Consider the following 24,677-nt stretch of genomic DNA (forward strand, 5'->3'; position numbering starts at 1 on the left):
GGACCTGATGGTATCCCCGGCTGCGTGATACGTGAACTCCAAGAGGAGCTAAACCCGCATACAAAAATGTTATTTAACCTTAGCCTTACTACAGGATATGTACCTGAACACTGGCGTACAGCAACAGTGGTCCCACTCCACAAGGGAGGCTCCACTACAGACCCTGGGAACTACCGCCCCATAAGCTTAACCAGCCTGATCTGCAAAGCTATGGAAAGAATTATTATGGAACTCATAAACAACGACATTGGGGACCTACAGACACTTGATCCCACCCAGTTCGGCTTTGAGATTTTTGACTGGCTCATATGTCGGCATACAGGCCTATCAAAAATGACAAACTCAAGCCCCTTCTGTTCAATGTGGAACTGCCTGCTGTACTGCATTAAACAGAAGATACTCCACTTTACAATTTTTGATTAGCACATATGGAGGTATACGAGTGAATCAAAAATCACAAAGCATCCCTCAAGCAACCGGAAACTACACTTAACCGACATCTACCAATCCCCATGGGCGCCAGTTAAGTGAGAGTTTACTGTATCTGACTTCTTCTATGGTATCTCATTGCATTCTGTCATTGATGTAGAAGCTAGAGGCATCTTGACAAAAACTGATCCATCAATCTCCTAAAAAAAAGATGTGAACATTTAGTTATTTCTTCTTTTGCTGAACAAGGCTATACATTGCACTGAAATTATGTTTTTCCACCTATCAGATCATGCACAGTCTAACAAGATAAAAATATTTACACGCATAACTTACAGAATTACTCCAGATGGTTATAACTGTAGAACACCTATGAACTTAATAATGGCTGCACCTCTATACACAGATGAAGCCTATTACGTGCCCAAAAAAAAACAATACAGCCTGGCAGACCATTTGCTCACCTTCAGTGTCCCAAGATGGATCAAATCAAGGAAAATAAAATTTGAGAAATATGACCAGCATTTACTCTAGGAAAGCCATTTGGTCTCCCAGTGTGCAAAATGCCTGTCCAGGGCTCTATATATTTCCTGTTCTGCTTCATACTGATAACAGTGAAATCTGAAAAGCCTTACATCCCATACACTTCATATGTCTATCCACCAACCAACCTCTTACCTCTTTTTGTGTATTAGGAAAAATACTATGGGCATGCTGTTGTCTTAGAAGGATTTATTTGCAAGCCTGAAATTCTTGCAAGGGAAAAAATGACAGCATGAGCCATAACAAAGTAATCAAGTTCAGGGAGGTAACAACATAGCATCTGCAAACAAACTGATTGACAACTTGGGTACATTCATAAACTCCCCATCAGTTCTATTATTTTACTGCCAAAGGCTATACAGCTGAAGCAAACAAAAGGACGAGAGGATACCCCTGACTAAAACCAAGCATTATTGGAAAAATATTTGACAAATAAGATCTCAGCTGCACATAAAAGTTAGATCCTGTCATATTCTGTATGTAATGTTATATGCCACCCAAAAAGCATCTAGGACTTACAGTGGTACAAAGTGTAACTTTCACGGACATAGAGAACTAGCTGACGTCTTAAATAAGTGCGACACTGTATATAAAACTGCACACCTTCTTTCCACAAGAGAACATAAAGCTATAGCAACTTATGCACTAATACCTACATTGGAATCCACATTGCTACTTTTTCCTCCCTCTCTTTCTCTCTCTACTTTCAATACTACACTGCTACAGACTGTTAAAATAAAATACTTAGGTTAATTTATTTAGCAAACTTTAGAGTATATTATTGTCATACCATACAGAAAACTAATTGGTTACCTATCACTCTAAGAGCTACTATTCTTCTAAATATTCTTTCAAATTGCTTAATGAAAGTTGCTGCCCTCCAATAGCTACCAAACTAACTAGAAGAAACACCTTTCTCTGTAAGAAATCAAGATATTCACAAGTTCCAAAGGTTTCTACTTTCAGTGTCAATGAAAAAGGTTTCAGTAAACAAGTACCTGCTTCATGACTAAACAAAACTTCTACAATGGACAGTCTTCCCTTATTCAAAAGGAAACTGGTTACATCTAAAAGTTAATACCAATGCAACTGCTTCTGAGACATACGAAAATCATAAACATTATACATTTGAATCAGCACGTCAGCAATAATCTGTTTCCTTCATATGTAACAGCAAATTCATGTCTTCACTTGTCTATGACATAATAAAAACAATTCATTATTATCACATGTATTTCTTTGTATTTTAGCGGTCTTTGATGCACATCCTGTAAACTTTCTAAACTTGTTAATCTCAAATTGTTTTCTTTTGCACTTTACAACAATTGTATGTTTTTTTGATCATGCTGAACTTTGTTTCTGCTATGTTGTTGAAATGTTCTGAATGGTGTGACTGGGTAGGGTTGGGGGGTTAGTATCATGGTTAAGGTGCTTATCTCATAGTCACAAGATACAGGGTTTGATTTTCACCTTTGAAAGGGAAGTTATCTAGGCTTAAAATGGCCTACAATGGCAGCTAGCCTAGTACTTACCAATGAACCAATGAACCAATAAAGGGCAGATCCTGCCTTTTGAACCTGGTTGACTTTTTCGAAACAGTCACTAGAGCCATTGATGAGGGCAAGGCAGTCCATACAGCCTACTTGGACTTGGCTAAAGCCTTCGACACAATACCCCACTCAAGGATCATAGATAAGCTAAACAGCTTAAATGTAAATCCATATGTCACAAGATGGGTTGCAAACTGGCTAAAGAACAGAACCCTAAAGTCAAAATTGTGGGAGCCATGTCAGACTCAAAGCCAGTCACAAGTGGTGTCCCACAGGGCTCTGTCCTGGGACCCCTCTTGTTCAGCATTTACTTCTCAGATGTGAAAGCAAACATGGGAGGGTTGTGGCTGACAAAGTTCGCAGATGACTGCAAACTAGGCGCCATAGTCGATACACCAGCTGACACATACATCCTACAGAAAGGCCTCACCGAAACGGACAACTGGTGCCGGAATCATGGCCTTAAACTGAATGCCAAGAAATGTATAGTCATCCCCTTTGGGAAAAACAAAGTACCCACAAATTATCACATAGACAGTAACCCACTGAGTACAGAAAAAGTAATCAGAGACCTGGGGACCCAAGTTGATAGTGACCTCTCATTTGACACCCACATTGCCAAAGTGGTTAGAAAGACTTTCTACCTTGCCCACCTTATCATGAAGGGGTTCACATCCAGATCAAAGGAGGTCATTGTGCCCCTGTACTCCTCCCTTATCAGGCCCATGATTGAGTACAATGCCCCATTTGGTATGTACCTCACCCAGCACTTACAACAGCTGGAGAGACCCCAGAAGTACCTCACCAAGAGGATCAAGGGTCTCCAACATATGTCATATGCTACCAGGCTAAAGAAACTCCAGCTCTATTCAGTAGCATACCGCCTGCTTAGTACACAACGACAAAAAATTTACCGAACCCACAGATATTCCCAACATTTTGGCAGACAAGTTCTGTGCCTGATGTACAAGGCCATGTCCAACCAGGAATTGATGGACATGCTCCACCTCAAAAAATCCAAATCCATAAGAACCACGAGAGCCAAAGATCTAAACCTCAGTACAAACATGAATAGAACATGCTGGAGGGACAGACTCATAACTCAGAGGCTTCCCATACTCTGGAACAGAATCCCAGTTCATGTTAGGCAGAGCCCCTCACTGACTCTCTTCAAGAGAAATCTTGACAAGTGGATGGGAGATCATAGGTTTACCCCGGGGGTCACCCCGTGTCGCTACTTGCCAGAGGCACAGTAAACTAATTTTAATAAGTAAGGGGGTCTTCAATGTGTCACTACTAGACAAAGGCACAGTATTCTAAATTTATTCTGTACACCTTAGTACCACTACATGGGGTGGTGAAAGCCACATCTCTAGGGCTAGGCTTGCAAATGCCCCAGGGCAGATAGCCTAGTACTAAACTATGAAACTATATGTTTTCCATAAGATTTGAAGTCTTTAACTCAAATGTGCTGTATGCCATTATTTAGTGACTTCAGTCTTCAGATCATCCCAGTGATTTGTCAGAAATTCACAAATTTTATGAGAAATAGACCAAAAATATGAGGCACAAATCTGGGCAGTCAACAGGCAAGGGTGGACTCTCTTGCATGGGGAATTATATGACATCTCCACCTCAGCTACCATAGCCTTCATAGTCTTTGATGGTATTTCTTTTAGGCCGTAAATAAACCCACCCCTGGTGGCTTATGTGTGCATATTTATGGTCCCATAAACAAAAGCAAGGAAGCTATTAGATGTGCTGTTCTTACATGGAATCCTGTGGGATACATAGGTTCATAGGTATGTACTAGGCTAATGGCACTGGAGCCTTTACAAGCCTAGCCCATAGAAGTGCCCTGGCATCGTGCCGCCCAGTGTTAGTTCCCACTGCCTCTGTCTAGTAAAGCCACTAGAGTGATCCCAGAGGTGAACTTTCTATTTCCCATCCACTCATCAAGATCTCTTTTGAAGAGGGCCAGTGAGGTGCTCTGCTTGACATGTATGGGAAGTCTATTCTAGAGCATGGGCAGTCTCTGAGTTAGGAACCTGTCCCTCCAGCATGTTATGTTGATTGTGGTAATGAGGTTCAGGTCTCTGGAGCATGTGGTGAGGAGGGATTAGGATTTCTTTAGATGTAGCATTTCTAACAGAGCTGGGTCAGACATGACATTGTAAGTCAAGCAGAGATCGCCTGTTAGTAGATGATGTGAGACAGAGAATAGCTGGAGGTTTTGAGTCTGTGTAGGAAATGTGTTTAAGGCCTAGGATCCTCTTAGTGAGGTACTTTTGTGGTCTTTCCAGCTGTTGCATGTGTCTAGTGAGGTACATGCCAAATGGGGCATTATACTTGATGATTGGCCTAATGAGGGAAGAGTAGAGAGAGATGATGATCTCTTTCTTCTTGGATGCAAAACCCTTGGTAATGAGATGTGCCACAATGAAGGACTTTCTGATCCCAGTGGCAATGTGGCAATGTGGTGGTTGAAGGAGAGGTTGCTGTCAACCTGTGTCCCCAGAGCTCTTATAATGCCTTCAGTGTTCAGTGGGTCCCCATCGATGTGGTAATTTCCGAAGGGGATGATTCATTTTTCGGCATTAAGCTTAAGGCTATGGTGTCATCACCAGTCATTGGTCTCAGTGAAGCCTTTCTATAGGATGTCTACATCATTTGGGGAGTTAATAATGGCTCCCAGCTTGCAGTCGTCTGCGAACTTGGTCAGCCAGAGTCCCTCCATGTTGGCCTGGAGTTCTGAGAAGTAGATGCCAAACAGGAGAGGACCCAGGGCCAATCCCTGTGGGACACCACTCGTTACTGGTCAGCAGTCTGACTTGGGAGTCCAATACTTTCACACTGTGGGTTCTATCTGTGAGTCAATTTTCAACTCACCTAGTGATGTAGGGGTTGATACCTAGTTTGGTGAGTTTATCAATAATTCCTAAGTGGGGAATGGTATCAAAGGCGTTGGCCAGATTGAGGTAGGCTGAATCAACTGCCTTGCCCTCATCCACAGCTCTGGTGACTGACTCAAAGAAGTCATCCAGGTTGAGCAGGCATGATTTACCTTTCACAAAACCAAATTGTGTGGGATCTAGAGTTTGGAATCAGAGATTCCCTATATCCTTGATAATTAGGTCCATCATTATGCGCTCCATAGCCTTATATATCAGACTTAGGGTAATGGGGACATAATTCCCAGGGTCTGTAGTCGCTCCCCTTTAGATATGGTGCCATTTCATTTTGTTGTTCATGCAGAACACATCCAGAGATATTGTCGGGTCTTATGGAAGCTGTATTCTTTGCCTTGGACAATGCAGCTTTAACCTGTGCTGCTGTAAAGCTGGGTGCCTGATATTGTGATTGTCCTTTGGGGGGAGAGAGGGTTAAAGTTGGCAGTGAATCTGTCGACCAGTATGTTGGCAGTGTCTGTTGGCTCAGTATAGGAAGTACCACTGTGCAGTAACTCGGAGCAAGCCTGGGTATTGCCATGGAGATTATTGATATAACAATAGAATGCTTTGAGGTTGTTTTTAGTGTATGCCACAATTCTGCCATCTTAGCTGGCTTTAGAGGTTTTGATGAGGGATCTCAACTTTTTGTTGAGGCTAATAAGGGAGTTTTTCTAGTCCTGGGACTTCACCTTTTTCTGCAACAGTTTCTTCCTTCTGTTGTAGAGTTTATTAATGGCAGGGGACCACTAGATTGGCTTCCTTTTTTTGGAGGAGAGCATCTTGGTTCTGTTCGGTATGGCGAGTTCCATGCATTTATGTACGTGTTCATACAGTGCATTGGTGTATGATTCAACAGTCATGCATCTATTTTCCATTGACAAGGGTGTTGTGAAGTTAGCCACCTCTGTTTTTAGGAGCCTAAAGTCAGCCTTGGAAAAGTTTTTCATGGAATACTAATCCTTGGGGACTGTGTATAACATTGGCTACCTTTGTTGTAGAACCATCCAGTAGCCACCAGGGGGGAAATGTGAGCATATCACAGGCATCCACATCAGAAATACTACGCATCCACATCAGAAATACTACACCATTTCTTTGATGTTGTGCTGCAACATGTGGTAAAGCATATGTGATACCTACTTATGCCAGGAGACAAAAAGTGCTATGTGTGTGTTCTGTAAAATAGCCCACTTCTTGGAGGAACTAGGGGCCATTGACTGCACCCCCATTCCCATTAAGCCTCCTCTGGTCCACATAGCCACTGGTATATTAGCCAGGAGGGTTTCTACTCTCATTTCCCAGGTGGTGTACAACCCTCAGGCTATTAGAAACAGTGTGTCTGTTCATTCTGCAGGCATTTCACATGATTCTCACATCTAGTGCATGTCATATGTACCATTTGTATGTGCAGAGTGACTTCCTACAAGGCATTTTATTAGGACAGTTTTTCAGTAGGCATGGAAGATATTTTGGGGCATTTTCCATCTTTGCCAGAATTATCTGATGTCTCAAGTCTAATAAAGATGTTTAAAAAAGAATCAGAATCAGATACAAAGAAACCCCCCTCCCAAAAAAATGGTTGTGAGAATTGATTTCATATAATTTAATAGCTGCAATGAAAATGCTGACGTGTGATCTGATTGTCTTAATATTTCTGGCCTTCTGAGTCAGTCTGAATGCAGTAGGTGACTTGTCTTGGTTATAAAATGATATAATTTGATTTTCCTTTATAGATTAATGAATTCATGTCTTGCACTGCTTTTTATTCTAACTGCTCTGAAGTAAATGCTGTTTTGCTGGAAGTGAATTAACAGATGATATCATTCTGGCTGTTATCCACTGCTAAAAAAGATGAGTTTTTACAAAACCTTCATTGAAAGTGAAGAAAATAAGATTTATTAATTCTCTCGGATTAGCAACTAATGCTCCGTTTGGCAGTTTTGAACATAGTTGCATTCTTTTTGAAACATTTTAAACTCTCTTCTCCGTACAGTCAGATGAAGAACAAGTAAATATTTCTGCTTTCAGGTTCCACAAAGCTTTTCAGATGTCGCTGTTGAGTTTTCAGGAGAGGAGTGGGAGATGTTAAGTAAACCGCAGAAAGAGCTACACAGGAACGTGATGGTACAGAACTACGAGAACATGATTTCTGTAGGTAAGGGGATCTTAGACATGCCATCCGAATTTGTTGGGTACACTTATCTGTAGAAATAGTGCTGCTAATGTGAAGAAAATTTTTAAACGGTTTTGTAAAATTTGTTAATGTTTTGTTCCATTCTGAAAATTAAAATATATTACATTTATCAAAATCTAGTTTACATCTTATTTAAATATTTGTTTTTTTCCTTATATTTTATTTTGCATAACTGCACAGAAAACAGGGCTGACAAACCTAGCCAATAACTAAGGCCAATATTCAGAAACAAATAGCACAATGCAATAGATGAAAATGCAGTGTGAGTAGTGACATGCAGGGTTGGGCCAATTCAAGGACACAGTTACAGCCATCATACAATTAGATGAAATTGTGCGGTCAGCATCCTATGTAAATGACCAGAGGATGATGTAGAAATGGGTAACGTCATGGTGATGAACCCAACTGTGCATGCAAATGAGAGTAAACAACATGGCAGAGTAATTTAGAAATACATAAAAGTTGTGTGATGACCCATGGCTTCCAGTGAGTTTGTAAACCATCATTTCTTTGTGAACAGAGACTGGGCTAAAATAGTAGCATCTGTGTTAGCCAAGCAGCATATGCTAAGGGTGGTTCTCACAGCTGATGTCCACAATGAGGCTGTATCTCTAACTGTTATTGCTGCACGAACCTTCCAGCAGCCATCAGGGGACACAATGGGCATATAAATTAATTTCACTGGATGTCCACATCCCGACCCCACCCCCAGCCCAGAAAACCACAGTGAAAAACTTCTCAAAAGCGAACTTCTCACTTCTCAAAACCGAAGTGGAATCCTTCAAGGCCCCAGGGCCAGTGGAAACTACGGCCCAAACTGCAGAATCCTATATAAATGCATTCTACAGACATCTCCAGGAATGCATGGATCATGCTATCCCAAACAAAACCAAGACCCAATCATCCAAAGGCAGGCGTCCAGTCTGGTGGACCCCTGCCATAAATAAACTGTACAACAGAAGGAGGAAGCTACTACATGATGGAGCAAAATCCCTAATAGGGAAGGCATCTCTGATCAGTACTAGCAAAAAATTACGATCCCTCATAAAATCCTCCAAGGCCAGCTTCGAGAGAAAAATTGCACAGGACAGCAAAGACAATCATAAGGCTTTTTCAGTTATGTTAGAAACCTGGGATGCAACTCCCAGACTTGTTCTGAGTTGATTCTAAGCGACAAAAATACACTGAACCCACAGACATCGCCAATATCCTGGCAGACAGGTTCAGTGCAAACTTCTCCCTCCCCCAAAGAGCAAGTATCTATCCCGGCAGAGGGCTGCCTCCCAAACATCTCAGATGCTCAGGTGAAGGCTGCCCTCTCCAATGCAAAAAACACTGCTTCCATGGGACCAGATGGCGTCCCAGGTTGCGTCCTACATGAACTACAAGAGGAACTAATCCCTCAAATAAAACAGCTATACAGTCTCAGCCTCACTACAGGATATGTGCCCACAGAATGGCGTACAGCAACAGTGGTCCCACTCCACAAAGGTGGAGCCTCTACGGACCCTGGAAACTATCGCCCCATAAGCCTGCCTAGCTTAGTCTGCAAGGCTATGGAGAGGATCATCATGGAGCTCATAAACAAAGACATTGGGGACCTACAGACACTAGATCCTACCCAGTTCGGCTTTGTCAAGGGCAGATCCTGCCTTTTGAACCTGGTCGACTTCTTTGAAACAGTCACCAAAGCCATAGATGAAGGGAAGGTAGTCCACACATCCTATCTGGACCTTGCAAAGGCATTTGACACAATACCCCACTCGGGCATCATAGATAAGCTATCCAGCTTAGATATAAACCCCTATGTCACAAGATGGGTCACAAACTGGCTCAAAGACAGAACCCACAGAGTGAGAGTTGCTGAAGCCATGTCAGACTCGAAACCAGTCACAAGTGGCATCCCACAGGGTTCTGTCCTGGGACTACTCTTGTTTGGTATATACTTTTCCGAGGTACAGGCAAACGTGGGAGGACTATGGCTCACCAAGTTCACAGACGACTGCAAACTGGGCACCATAATCAACTCTCCAGTTGACACAAACATCATTCAAAAAGGTCTCACAGAGACAGAAAACTGGTGCCAGCGCCATGGTTTAAAGTTAAATGCTAAAAAATTTATAGTCATACCCTTTGGCAAAAACAATGTGCCCACAAATTACCACATAGGTGGAAACCCATTAAGTACAGAGAAAATTATTAGGGACCTGGGGACCCAAGTTGATAGCAATCTCTCCTTTGAAAACCACATTGCCAAAGTGGTTAGAAAGACCTTCTACATAGACCACCTCATCACGAAGGGTTTCACATCTAGATCAAGAGAGGTAATCGTGCCCCTTTATTCATCCCTTATCAGGCCCATCATAGAATACAATGTCCCTTTTGGGATGTACCTTACCCGACACCTGCAGCAATTAGAAAGACCCCAAAAGTATCTCACCAAGAGGATCAAGGGTCTCAAACAGATGCCATATGCTGCTCGGTTAAAAAAACTCCAGCTCTACTCAGTTGCATACCGCCTACTTCGAGGCGATCTATGCCTGACATACAAAGCTATGTCAAATCCAGAATTAATGGACATGCTCCACCTCAGTAAATCTAAATCCCTTAGAGCCACACACTCGAGGGACTTGAACCTCAGCACAGAAATAAATAGAACTTGCTGGAGGGACAGGTTCATAACCCAGAAGCTCCCTTCGTTCTGGAATAGAATTCCAGTTCATGTGAGGCAGAGCACCTCATTAAATCTCTTCAAGAAGAATCTCGATAAGTGGATGGGGGATCGTAGGTTTGTCCCAGAGATTACTCCCGTGTCACTATTAGACAGAGGGACAGTAAACTAAACTTTAAAAAGGGCACAGTATACTCAAATCAAGGGGTGGCGTAAGCCATACAGAATCGGGCTAGGCTTATAATTGCCCCAGGGCAGATAGCCTAGTATGAACCTATGAACCTATCACAGGCATCCACATCATAAATACTGCACTAGTTTCTTGGTGTTATGCTGCAACATGTGGTAAAGCATATGTGATATCTACTGATGCCAGAGTAGACAAGCACCACTATGTGGGTGTTCTGTAAAATGAGCAATTTCCCCGAGATATTAGAGGCCATTGATAGCACTCACGTTCCCATCAAGGCCCTCCCTTGTCCACATGGTTACTAGTATATCAACCTGAAGGGTTTCACCATGGAGCAGGTTATTAATGCCCTCTAAAAGGCAAAAAATACAGCCTCCATGGGACCTGACAACATCTCTGGCTGTGTACTACATGAACTCAGGCAAGAGCTCTCAACACCACTAGGAACTCTATTCAACCAAAGCCTGTGCACTGGCTTCATCCCAGCAGAATGGACGACAGCCACTGTCACCCCCCTGCACAAAGGTGGAACGTCCTCTGACCCAGGCAGTTGTAGGCCAATCAGCTTAACTAGCCTGATCTTCAGGGCCATGGAACGCATTGTCGTAGACCTTATAAACAAGGACATAGGCAACCTGAAAATGCTTGATCTTGCACAGTTTGGTTTTTGTCAAAGGGAGATCATGCCTGTTAAACTTTGTCACCTTCTTCGACAAAGTCACCAAACCCATGGATGAGGGCAAGACGGTGCACACCACCTACCTTGACCTAGCCAAAGCCTTGACACTGTTCCCCACTTCGTCTTAATAGATAAACTCTCCCAGCTAGGCATCAACCCATATGTTACCAGATGGGTAGCTAACTGGCTTATTGATAGAACCCACTTTGTCAAAATAGGAGAAGCCACCTCTAGTAGTAGACCCATAACAAGCGGCATACCCCAAGGATCAGTCTTGGGGCCTCCACTCTTTGGGATATACTTTTCAGAGGTGCAAGCCAAAACCAATGGTTGGTGGCTGACCCAAGTTTGCAGATGACTGCAGGCTGGCCACTGTCATAAATTCCCCTAGTCATGTGAACATCTTCCAAGAGGGCCTTAAACAAACTAAGGACTGGTGCCAGAAGCATGGCCTCAGACTCAATGCCAAGAAATGTGTCATTATCCCCTTTGGGGAAAATGGTGTCCCCACTAATTATCACATTAATGACAGTATGCTAATGACGCAGTCAGTCATGAGCGATTTTGGCACCCAGGTTGATAGCAACCTGACTTTTGACCACCATGTTGCCTCTGTTGTACGGAAGGCTTTCTGCATGGCCCACTTCATAAGTACGGGTATTTCATCCAGGAACAAGGCGGTCATAACATCCCTGCACTCATCCCTTATCAGACCCATTATTGAGTACAATGTCCTCTTTGTCATGTACCTTGCCAAGCACATGCAGCAGTTGGAGAGATCACAGAGATTCCTGACCAGGAAAATCCAGGGTCTCAAACACCTATCCTATTCAGATAGGCTAAAAGCCCTGTCCCCTCTACTCAGTCTCATACAGACTGCTCAGAGATGACCTGTGTCTGGCATACAAGGCCATCTCAGACCCAGCCTTGATGGAGTTGCCGCATATCTGTAAGTTAAATTCCACTTGCTCAACCCACATGCAAGGTCTCAACCTGCTCTGTGATATTAATAAAACTTGTTAGCAGGATAGATTTGTGTCCCAATAAATCCCCCATCTGTGGAATAGACTTCCTGTCCATGCCAAGCAAAGTACCGCACTAGCTGTCTTTAAGAGGAGTCTGGACGTCTGGATGGGAAACAGAAAATGTACTCCTGGGATCCCACCTCTGTCCCTGCTGGACAGGGAAACAGGTGCTGACTTTCTGGGAACATGGGTGAAATTCTTGGCTAGGCTTATAAGAGCCTCCAGGCAAAAGCGTAGTATCGTCCTATGAACTTATGAACCTACTCTGTCACTGCCAAGTGGTGTGCAACACTCATGTTATTAGAAATAGTTTGCCTGTTTATTGTGTAGGCATTTCACATGATTCCCACATCTGATAAATGTCATTGATTTATGCAGGGGTACCTTCTGGCTATGCTGAATTTGCCCTGGAGCCATGCTTTGATACTGATATGGAACCCACAGAGCATGACAGAGATGCAGTACAGTCTTGCACTGTTGCTGATTTTAGAATAATTGTTCAGCATTTATTTGGTTTATTGAAATCCCACTTCAACTATTTGGGGATGCACTGCAGTATGTTCTGGAGTTGTGCAGCAGGATATTTACTCTTGGTGAAATTCTGCACAACATGGTAGTATACAAACAGCTAGGGCAGGGTCTTGCCAGTGGAGAACTAGACCAGTGTCAGTGGTAGAGGAGGGGCATTTTGTGGAGCTGCTGGTGGAGTCATTTGCTGGGGAAGATCATGAGCACAGAGACAAAGAGAGATGCCATATTCTGGAACACTAGCAACAAACAAACAAAAAATCCACAAGGGAGATAATTCCTCTGAACTTGATAACTTTAGGCCGCTAGTAATCCTATCGCCCCTTTCCAAACTTCTAGAAAAATGTGTTTACAATCAGATCCTTCTCTACCTCTTATAGGAGAACCTACTCACCATGGCTTTCTGCCCTAAACACAGCACCTCCACTGCCCTTATCTCCTTCATAAACACCATATCCCAAGCCAGAGATCAAAACAAACTTTTCTCATATCTATTTTGTGACCTCTCTAAGGCTTTTGACACTGTCTCCCACCCCTCCTCTTAAACAAACTGTCTGAACTCAACCTCTCCACCTCCACTATCTCCTGTTTCACAGCTACCTCAGTGATCAACTTCAATCTGCTAAATGGCTTTCTGCAACTTCTCCACCTCTACCTGTCCAGATGGGTGTTCTCAAGGCTCTATCCTTGGCCCACTACTGTTTAATATCTTTACTAACCTGTTGTCTACCTCTTGCCCACAGTCATCTGTTGTGCAATATGCAGATGACTCAGCAGTTATTACCATATCTGATACCCTCTCTGATATAAGTACAAGAACACAGGAATCCTTCTTATCCATTGAAACCTGGCTTACCAAGAATCAGGTAATTCTTAATCCAAAAAAAAACTAAACTCCTGCTTTTCATCTCAAATGTATGAATCATCTCAAACCTTCCTTCTCAATCTCATCCCTTAATAACACTCCTGTTACTGTGGAATCTCGCACTAAACTACTAGGGGTCATTATTGATGACCATCTTAAATTTGACCTGCATGTTCTCAGCAACATTAAGAAAACTTATCTGTAATTTGGTCTCCTTTACAGGAACAAAATATTGTCAAATAAAGCCAAAAATCTCCCTATCCTACACCGATCTTCTCTCTACCCTATTCTATGGCTCACAAATTCTGACTAATCTTCAAACCTTTCTCTCCTCAAAAATTGAAGCCACCTACAGTAAAGTTGCTAGGTTCACAGTCATCCTTTCCTACCAGTCACACAACTGTCTTGCTCTGAGAAAATTAAACTGGCTAGAACTCCCTACCATCTGCTCTCTCCCAGCTTCAAATAATACATTCCATATTGTACCTGCCCTCCTTCTGTCCCAATATTGCCCCACTACTCTTCCCCCTAGGTCCCTATGAAGCTCAGAACAAAACCTTCTTCAGATTTGCAAGCCTAAAACCAAAATAGGACAAAACGTCTACAGTTACTTCCCAGCTCAGTTTTGGAATAAACTTCCCCTGGATATTAGAAATGTTCATCACCAACATAAATTCAAAATTGCTACAAAAAAGTATCTAAAGAGTGTATGGCTCTGTCACTGCAGCCACCCTCCTTGACTAACTACTCCACACCATTCATCTCACAGTTGCCTAACTCCTCATCCTTCATCTGTCCTTACTCATCCGTTTACGTTGACTTGTACCCATTCTACTCTAGCTTAAATTGCTATTACAAATGAAGGAAACCCTTGATATACAGCAGTTAGGCTGCTTCACTTACTGTTGTTACTACTCAGTGAACTGACGGTGTTGATTGTGTTCAAAATGTAGAATGTTCTTACTCTGTGCAGGTTAAGCATGTACTTCTTTGTACTGTTGATTAATGTTTTTATTAATCTGACTGTATCTACTTTTCATCTTTTGTTATGTTACATGAACTGTAAATTGCAGAGCTTTTCTGCTCAGGCCTCTGCTGAAAAAGTACTTCAGCTCAGTCAGACTAACCCGGTCAACAAATGTCAAATAAATAAAAAATAAAATAAAAAAGCATATCCACACTATGCTGTAGTGTGGTATCCACACTATGCTGTAGTGTGCATTAATTGGACATGCTGTGCATCAGGTATAACCTACCCATGTAGCACAGCAATGAGGGCAGTGCTTAGTATAGTATAGTAACATCACACACAACACACTAACTGGTTATGGTTTGTCAGACATTATCTACCCATGTAACACAGCAGTGAGGACAGTGCTTAGTATAGTATAGTAACATCATACACAGCATATTAACTGGCCATGCCGTGCATTAGAAATAACCTACCCATGTAACACAGCAGTGAGGACAGAGCGTAGTATAGTAAAATCAAATACATTGCATTAACTGACCATACTGTATGTCAAACATTACCTACCCATGTAACACACAGCAGTGAGGACAGGGCACAGTATAGTATAGTAACATCAAATACAGCATATTAACTGGCCTTGCTGTGTGTCAGACATTACCTACCCATGTAATACATTAGCAGTGAGGACAGTGCTTAGTATAGCATAGTAACATCACTCACAGCACATTAACTGGCCATGCTGCATGTCAGATATTACCTACCCATGTAACACAGCAGTGAGGACAGTGTATAGTACAGCATAGTAACATCACACACAGTGCATTAACTGTCGGACATTACCTGCCCATGTAACACAGCAGTGAGGACAAAGCATAGTATAGTATAGTAACATCACATACAGCACATTAACTGGCCATGCTGTGTGTCAGACATTACCACCCATGTAATCCAGCAGTGAAGACAGCACGTAGTATAATGTAGTAACATTGCACACAGCGTATTAACTGGCCATGCTGTGTGTCAGACATTACCTACCCGTGTAACACATCAGTGAGGACAGCACGTAGTTTAATGGAGTAACATCGCACACAGCATATTAACTGGTCATGCTGTGTGTCAGACATTACCTACCCATATAACACACAGCAGTGAGGGCAGGGCACAGTATAGTAGCATCACAAAGTACAAAAACACTGAGATGGAAAGAACATCCAACATTCTGATAGGAACTGAATAAACAAATATTTTATTAATTGTTAAGCACTTTTGTTCCTCCAAATGGAACTTTATTAGAACAATAAAAAAACATTAATTTTATGTAAAAACCCTTGTACCTCAAATCACGGGTAAATATTGACCAATCATAAGTAACAATCAAAATAATAAAATGCTTACTTCCTTTTTATTCTATTGATGTGACCCAGAAAAAAACTGAGAGATCCTTTATTGTCTCTTTCACTTTGGATAGTAACCCAATTTTGGATATTTATGTAAAAATTTGGATTCTTTTTAATGAAAATAAAGAATTAATAAAGACACTGGGGAAAGACATTGTTAGATATAGAAAAAATAGGTCTTTTAAAAATCATTTGACTGCGAGGGACCAACAAGGAATTGGGATATTTAAATGTGGCCATTGCCACCAATGTCTCTACATTTTGAAAACCAATGGTGTAATTGTTAAGGGGAAAGCTATTTATTATAAACATAGGGCAGGATTCACGAAGCCTCCATGTAAGAGATACAAGGCTTACACGGAGGCTGCAGTTAAACGGTGTGACGTCAGCATGTCATGCATATGCATGAGGGCATGCTGAATCACACCTAAGGTTAACACGGTCCGTGTAAGACAGTAGGGGGCATGTCCATAGGCCGAGCCCTGCAAGCGGACACGCCCCCAGAAGAGTAAAAGTGCCCAAAGTAAACACCCACGACAGAGTCCATGGAAATGTGAATAAACACAACACATGCCCCCACAGACTATGAACATAAAATATATAAATGAACATGTTATATATTTTTTTAGATCGTAAAGATGTTTGCCCGTGAGTGCCCTCATTTGCGCGGGCGTGCCCGTAGCTTAGCCACAGTTAGCAGTCAGTGGAAAAGCATATACGAACTAAATATGTAAAGTAAGCCAAGAAGCAATAGCGTAGCGGTAGAGACGTCGGCTGAAGAGCAGGCATCCATGGTTCGAGCCCCCACAACATCAATTTTTATTTTTAGTAAAATAAGCACGAAACAAGTCCCTGACAAATATGTACACATATAATATTTTATGTGAAATGTAATGAAATAGTCCATTTATTTTGAAGAAATGTGAGATAACAAAACAATAAAAAATGCGAGATGTGCCTACAGCTGAGCTACAGTTTAAAAAGGTGAGTGCATCTGCCCGTAGGTAAGCAGTGGTTTAACAGGTGCAAAATGAGTGCCCGTAGGTGAGCAGTGGTTTAACATGCTGAAACTGTGTGCCCCTAGCTGAGCTGAGTGTAATATGCGTGCTAACAGCCAAACCTAGCTGAGCTGAGCGTAATATGCGTGCTAACAGCCAAATGAGGCGTAAACCAGCGTAACCCATTTGCGTGGAGCTGCGCACCGCGCTAACAAGCTAACTGGCGGGCAACATTGAGCAAGCTGTAACAAAACTGCCTTTACACAGACACACCCCCTAGCCTGTCTAGACAGTCATAAAATATAAAAAGCAGTAGCCAGGTTCGAACCCAGGATACCATGCACCATAGTCAAGGTACTGAACCACTAAGCCACAACAGCTGTACTTAGAAATGCAGTAATAGCAAATATATAGGAATGAATAGAAAGTGGAGCATGATAAAGCAGGTTTTGTAAAGTTGATACAATTCCAAAATGGCCAATCACAGATAAGTGTGGGAAAAACGGCATATATAAGCCCCATAGGCGGGAATACACAGCATAAACGATTGTAGAACTGACTTGCAGCCAGAATGTCAGGAGTAGGTGAGGGTAGTTGCTTTCGAGCACAGAGGTGGGGCGTTGAGTCCAGATACATGGTCTGGCTCCTAGTCCACAATCATGAGGCCCAACTCATGCAGGGCCAGGTCCTGTGGGGAGCATATAAGGCTGAGGCGTGGGACCGGTTGGCTCATGATCTCACCAGTGCCACAGGGATTCCAAGGACTGGTGAGCAGGTCCGTCACCACCATGCGGACCTGAAGAGACATAAGCAGGACCAATTGAACCTTTGGATCCAGGAGGCCCGGCAAATGCCCAACGCCCCACTACTGAGCAAGTTACATTTAATTATGTATGTAAGAAATTAAATTAGCTGATATTATGGAGATGTGTATTCCAATATTACTTCATTTATATTACAGCTGCAGGTGTCCGTTCTGCGAACCGCAGAGCCTATGGCGATAGGCTGGTGCGGTTGCGCCACCAGGCAGGTCAGTAATCCACTCCCAGTAACTGTAAAGAAATATAAAAGTATGACAGTTAGCAAAAGAGTGCAGTGTAGCCACTAAGTAATAAAATGTGCAAGTAACAGTGTAAAAGTGTTTGCAAGTATTGCTTGATTACAAAAGTGTGTTGCAGTCTGTAATCCAAACAGAAAAATGAAAATGTCTGAAATAAAGTCTGAAATAAAGATGCCCCACCTGTAATATAATAGTACACAACCTGCAGCAGGGAAAAGTACAGCTGCAGAAGATGAGCAAATCACGTGTGTGAAATATATCCCTGTTGAAATACTGAAACATGACAGAAGTGAGACTGCTGGAAAGGATTGTAATAACTACAGGTAAAACATGTCAATAAAGCCTAGAAGTAAGTACCATCCTGAATAGTAAAATGAAAACAAGTGAGAGAGTGTGAGAAAGAGTTATGAATCCACCAATAAAGTAGTAAGAACCCCTGAATAAAGTATACTGCAGTCAGTACAGAATGAAATTAATGTGACAAGTAGAACCAAACTGTGAAATGTGTTCAAAGTGTTGCTGCAGCTGGAATGTGTATCCCAAAATCTGGATATGTTGCTCTCGGTCTTCAATATGCAGATAGTATGATTGTCTGAAATATCAAACATCCACAGTTGTCTATAGCTATATAAAGCAAATGTAGCAGGATGATGTAGCTGAACAAAGCCAGATATGAACGTGTATGAATAACAATAAAATGTATATTGATGTAGCAGTAACAGTCCTATCACCAAATTGAAGTAGTTATCATATAGGAAACTGTAGTTAGAACAGTAGTGTGTATATATCTATAGCTATTAGATGTATTGGTATTCAAAGGTGTTAATAATATTTTCTTCACCCCACCCTATAACCACATATAATCCATTCCACGTGAAATTGGTATGTGCAATCACAATTAACACCACTGGACATTTGTCCTGTTGGGTCATAAATATTTGCATGTACGTTGATGCGTCTGCCCTGTTCATACATCCAAACCTGATGGCCTGTTGCCATCAATCAACCCTGCATGTTTTTGGACTGTGTATTGCTGTTCAAATTATGCATGTGTTATGCTCGCTGTTCAATGGTGTGAATATCTGGGTGTTTGGTTAATGGGAATACTAATGCATGCTGTTACAACTTATTGCGAATGGTATTGTATGTTACTAACCCAAACTGTCATGACATAATGCAAAACATAGGACGACAGGGAAGGCGGGTTCCAGCGGACCCACTTCCCCCACCTCAGCTGGCGGGTGCACCTGGCACTAGTGCCCAGTCTGGACCCTCCTCCGGTGGCCCTGTGCCACCTTCAGGTGGAAGAGCTGCAGGGGATGGGGCCCGTCCCCCCTCTGCAAGCGTGGCCGGAGGAGAACCACCACTCACCCTCCGTAGCGTCCGGACTGTGGTGCGTATGGAGATCCAGGACTCTGTTCTTGGGCCCCTATGCCAGCTTGAGGCACAGGTGGCACAACTTACGGGCATGCCTGTTGCCCGGCCTACATAGCCCCCAGCACAGCCCCATCCTGGGCAGTGAAGGAACAGTGGCAACTGCCCATGGGTGGGGATATCAGTTCCACTGTTGCCATCTGCGGGCTCATGGGCTCTGGATATCCAAACCTCCGTCCCAGTCAATTGTGTAACCCCCCCACACGTGTCATACACCGCCCCTGTATGCGTCTTGTTTGTCTTGTCTGTTGACCTACCCAACCTACCTCCCCAGCTATACCGACTTCCTTCACCTGACATACCACTCTCACCTGAAAAAAAAAAAGGGCACTCTGTACCCACAAAAAAATTATGCCCCATACATAGCTGCCCATTCCACACATATGTCTGCTGGACATGGAAACTATCAATTACAGTTGGCTGTACAACAAGTATTATTGTTGTCCTGACAACTCTCTCAGGGTGGAAGGTTTCAAATGTCACACCAAATTACATACATATGCACAGCTGTTGCTGATGAAGAAATGAGCAGCTATGGGCCTTACCTACATCCCTCCTGCAAAACCCGAGCTTGTTTCCCTACTGTCTTACCCTCTTGTGACCCCTTTTTCACCACTTTCCTGTCTCCCCATTTTCATTTCTTTCAAAGAAAATAGCTGGTGTGCAAGAGTAAGCATGTTTGTTGTTGGGGGGTACCGCCCACTGCTTGAGGCGAGATCTATGCCTGACATACAAAGCTATGTCAAATCCAGAATTAATGGACATGCTCCACCTCAGTAAATCTAAATCCCTTGAAGAGCCACACACACTGAGGGACTTGAACCTCAGCACAGAAATAAATAGAACTTGCTGGAGGGACAGGTTCATAACCCAGAAGCTCCCTTCTGCTCTGGAATAGAATTCCAGTTCATGTGAGGCAGAGCACTCTCCTAAATCTCTTCAAGAAGAATCTCGATATGGATGGGGGATAGAGGTTTGTCCCAGAGTTACTCCGTGTCACTATTAGACAGAGGGACAGTAAACTAAACTTTAAAAAGGGCACAGTATACTAAATCAAGGGGTGGCGTAAGCCATACAGAATCGGAGCTAGGCTTATAATTGCCCCAGGGCAGATAGCCTCAGTATGAACCTATGAACCTATCACAGGCATCCACATCATAAATACTGCACTGAGTTTCTTGGTGTTATGCTGCAACGTATGGTAAAGCATATGTGATATCTACTGATGCCAGAGTAGACAAGCACCACTATGTGGGTGTTCTGTAAAAATGAGCACTTCGAGATATTAGGAGGCCATTGATAGCACTCACGCTCCCATCAAGGCCTCCCTTGTCCACACATGGTTACTAGTATATCAACCTGAAGGGTTTCACCATTTCTAAGGAGCAGGTTATTAATGCCACTCTAAAAGGCAAAAATACAGCCTCCATGGGACCTGACAACATCTCTGGCTGTGGGTACTACGCGAACTCAGGCAAGAGCTTCCTCAACACCACTAGGAACTCTATTCAACCAAAGCCTGTGCACTGGTTTCATCCCAGCAGAATGGATGACAGCCACTGTCACCCCTGCACAAAGGTGTGAACGTCCTTCCCCTGACCCAGGCAGTTGTAAATCAGCTTAACTAGCCTGATCTTTCAGGGTCATGGAACGCATTGTCGCGAGACCTTATAAACAAGGACAGGCAAACCTGAAAATGCTTGATCTTGCACAGTTTGGTTTTTGTCAAAGTGGGAGATCATGCCTGTTAAACTTTGTCACCTTCTTCGACAAAGTCACCAAACCCATGGATGAGGGCAAGACGTGCACACCACCTACTCTGGACCTAGCCAAAAGCCTTTGACACTGTTCTACCCGCCGTCTTAGATAATCGCTCTCCCAGCTAGGCATCAAAACCCATATGTTACCAGATGATGGTAGCTAACTGGCTTATTGATAGAACCCACTTTGTCAAAATAGGAGAAGCCACCTCTAGTAGTAGACCCATAACAAGCGATACCTCTAAGGATCAGTCTTTGGGGCCTCCACTCTTTGGGATATACTTTTCAGGTGCAAGCCAAACCAATGGTTGGTGGCTGACCCAAGTTTGCAGATGACTGCAGGCTGGCCACTGTCATAAATTCCCTAGTCATGTGAACATCTTCCAAGAGGGCCTTAAACAAACTAAGGACTGGTGCCAGAAGCATGGCCTCAGACTCCATCGTGCCAAGAAATGTGTCATTATCCCTTTGGGGAAAAATGTGTCCCACTAATTATCACATTAATGACAGTATGCTAATGACGCAGTCAGTCATGAGCGATTTTGGCACCCAGGCTGATAGCAACCTGACTTTGGACCACCATGTTGCCTCTGTTGTACGGAAGGCTTTCTGCATGGCCCACTTCATAATCACGGGTATTTCATCCAGGAACAAGGCGGTCGGCAACATCCCTGCACTCATCCCTTATCAGACCCATTATTGAGTACAATGTCCTCTCTTTGTCATGTACCTTGCCAAGCACATGCAGCAGTTGGAGAGATCACAGAGATTCCTGACCAGGAAAATCCAGGGTCTCAAACACCTATCCTATTCAGATAGGCTAAAAGCCCTGTCCCCTCTACTCAGTCATACAGACTGCTCAGAGATGACCTGTGTCTGGCATACCGTACCATCTCAGACCCAGCCTTGATGGAGTTGCCGCATATCTGTAAGTTAAATTCCACTTGCTCAACCCACATGCAAGGTCTCAACCTGCTCTGTGATATTAATAAAACTTGTTAGCAGGATAGATTTGTAGTCCCAATAAATCCCCATCTGTGGAATAGACTTCCTGTCCATGCCAAGCAAAGTGCCGCACTAGCTGTCTTTAAGAGGAGTCTGGGCGTCTGGATGGGAAACAGAAAATGTACTCCTGGGATCCCACTGTCCCTGCTGGACAGGGAAACAGGTGCTGACTTTCTGGGAACATGGGTGAAATTCTTGGCTAGGCTTATAAGAGCCTCCAGGCAAAAAGCGTAGTATCGTCCTGTGGTATGAACTTATGAACCTACTCTGTCACTGCCAAGTGGTGTGCAACACTCATGTTAGTTAGAAATAGTTTGCCTGTTTATTGTGTGTAGGCATTTCACATGATTCCCACATCTGATAAATGTCATTGATTTATGCAGGTACCTTCTGGCTATGCTGAATTTGCCCTGGAGCCATGCTTTGATACTGATATGGAACCCACAGAGCATGACAGAGATGCAGTACAGTCTTGCACTGTTGCTGATTTTAGAATAATTGTTCAGCATTTATTTGGTTTATTGAAATCCCTTCAACTATTTGGGGATGCACTGCAGTATGTTCTGGAGTTGGCAGGATATTTACTCTGGTGAAATTCTGCACAACATGGTAGTATACAAACAGCTAGGGCAGGGTCTTCTGCCAGTGGAGAACTAGACCAGTGTCAGTGGTAGAGGAGGGGCATTTTGTGGAGCTGCTGGAGTCATTTGCTGGGAAGATCATGAGCACAGAGACAAAGAGAGATGCCATATTCTGGAACACTAGCAACAAACAAACAAAAAATCCACAAGGAGATAATTCCTCTGAACTTGATAACTTTAGGCCCGCTAGTAATCCTATCGCCTTTCAAACTTCTAGAAAATGTATTTACAATCAGATCCTTCTCTACCTCTTATAGGAGAACCTACTCACCATGGCTTTCTGCCCTAAACACAGCACCTCCACTGCCCTTATCTCCCTTCATAAACACCATATCCCAAGCCAGAGATCAAAACAAACTTCCTCACATCTATTTTGTGACCTCTAAGGCTTTTGATTTTTCACTGTCTCCACCCTCTTAACAACAAACTGTCTGGAACTCAACCTCTCCACCTCCACTATCTCCTGTTTCACAGCTACCTCCAGTGATCAACTTCAATCCACAAATGGCTTTCTGCAACTTCTCCACCTCTACCTGTCCAGATGGGTGTTCTCAAGGCTCTATCCTTGGCCCACTACTGTTTAATATCTTTACTAACCTGTTGTCTACCTTCTTCGCCCACAGTCATCTCCCGTGTTGTGCAATATGCAGATGACTCAGCAGTTAATACCACTTATCTGATACCTCTCTGATATAAGTACAAGAACACAGGAATCCTTCTTATCCATTGAAACCTGGCTTACCAAGAATCAGGTAATTCTTAATCCAAAAAAAAACTAAACTCCTGCTTTTCATCTCAAATGTATGAACTTCATCTCAAACCTTCCTTCTCAATCTCATCCCTTAATAACACTCCTGTTACTGTGGAATCTCGCAGACTAAACTACTAGGGGTCATTATTGATGACCATCTTAAATTTGACCTGCATGTTCTCAACAACATTAAGAAAACTTATCTGTAATTTGGTTCCCTTTACAGGAACAAAATATTGTCAAATAAAGCCAAAATCTCCTATCCTACACCGATCTTCTCTACCCTATTCTATGGCTCACAAATTCTGACTAATCTTCAAACCTTTCTCTCCTCAAAATTGAAGCCACCTACAGTAAGTTTGCTAGGTTCACAGTCATCCTTTCCTACCAGTCACCAAGCACAACTGTCTTGCTCTGAGAAAATTAAACTGGCTAGAACTCCTCACCATCTGCTCTCCCAGCTTCAAATAATACATTCCATATTAGTACCTGCCTCCTTCTGTCCCAATATTGCCCACTACTCTTCCCCTAGGTCCCTATGAAGCTCAGAACAAAACCTTCTTCAGATTTGCAAGCCTAAACCAAAATAGGACAAAGCGTCTCATAGTTACTTCCCAGCTCAGTTTTGGAATAAACTTCCCTGGATATTAGAAATGTTCATCACCAACATAAATTCAAAATTGCTACAAAGTATCTAAAGAGTGTATGGCTCTGTCACTGCAGCCACCCTCCTTGACTAACTACCCACACCATTCATCTCACAGTTGCCTAACTCCTCATCCTTCATCTGTCCTTACTCATCCGCTTACGTTGACTTGTACCCATTCTACTCTAGCTTAAATTGCTATTACAAATGAAGGAAACCCTTGATATACAGCAGTTAGGCTGCTTCACTTACCGTTGTTACTACTCAGTGAACTTATCGGTGTTGATTGTGTTCAAAATGTAGAATGTTCTTACTCTGTGCAGGTTAAGCATGTACTTCTTTGTACTGTTGATTAATGTTTTATTAATCTGACTGTATCTACTTTTC

General features: G+C 42.8%; 1 protein-coding gene across 1 annotated transcript in view; it reads left to right on the top strand.

The window, feature by feature from the left end:
- The window catches only part of LOC122798644 (zinc finger protein 615-like), a 184,815-nt gene that overhangs the window by 76,105 nt on the left and 84,033 nt on the right, over positions 1 to 24,677 (top strand). Inside the window, exon 2 of the mRNA XM_044067730.1 lies at positions 7,502 to 7,628. Coding sequence (XP_043923665.1) covers positions 7,502 to 7,628 — 127 coding nt within the window. The remainder of the gene's footprint in view (positions 1 to 7,501; positions 7,629 to 24,677) is intronic.

The sequence above is a fragment of the Protopterus annectens genome, chromosome 3.part1, assembly GCF_019279795.1.
Source record: "Protopterus annectens isolate FY-2018-M chromosome 3.part1, PAN1.0, whole genome shotgun sequence".
In the NCBI taxonomy this organism is placed as follows: domain Eukaryota; kingdom Metazoa; phylum Chordata; order Ceratodontiformes; family Protopteridae; genus Protopterus; species Protopterus annectens.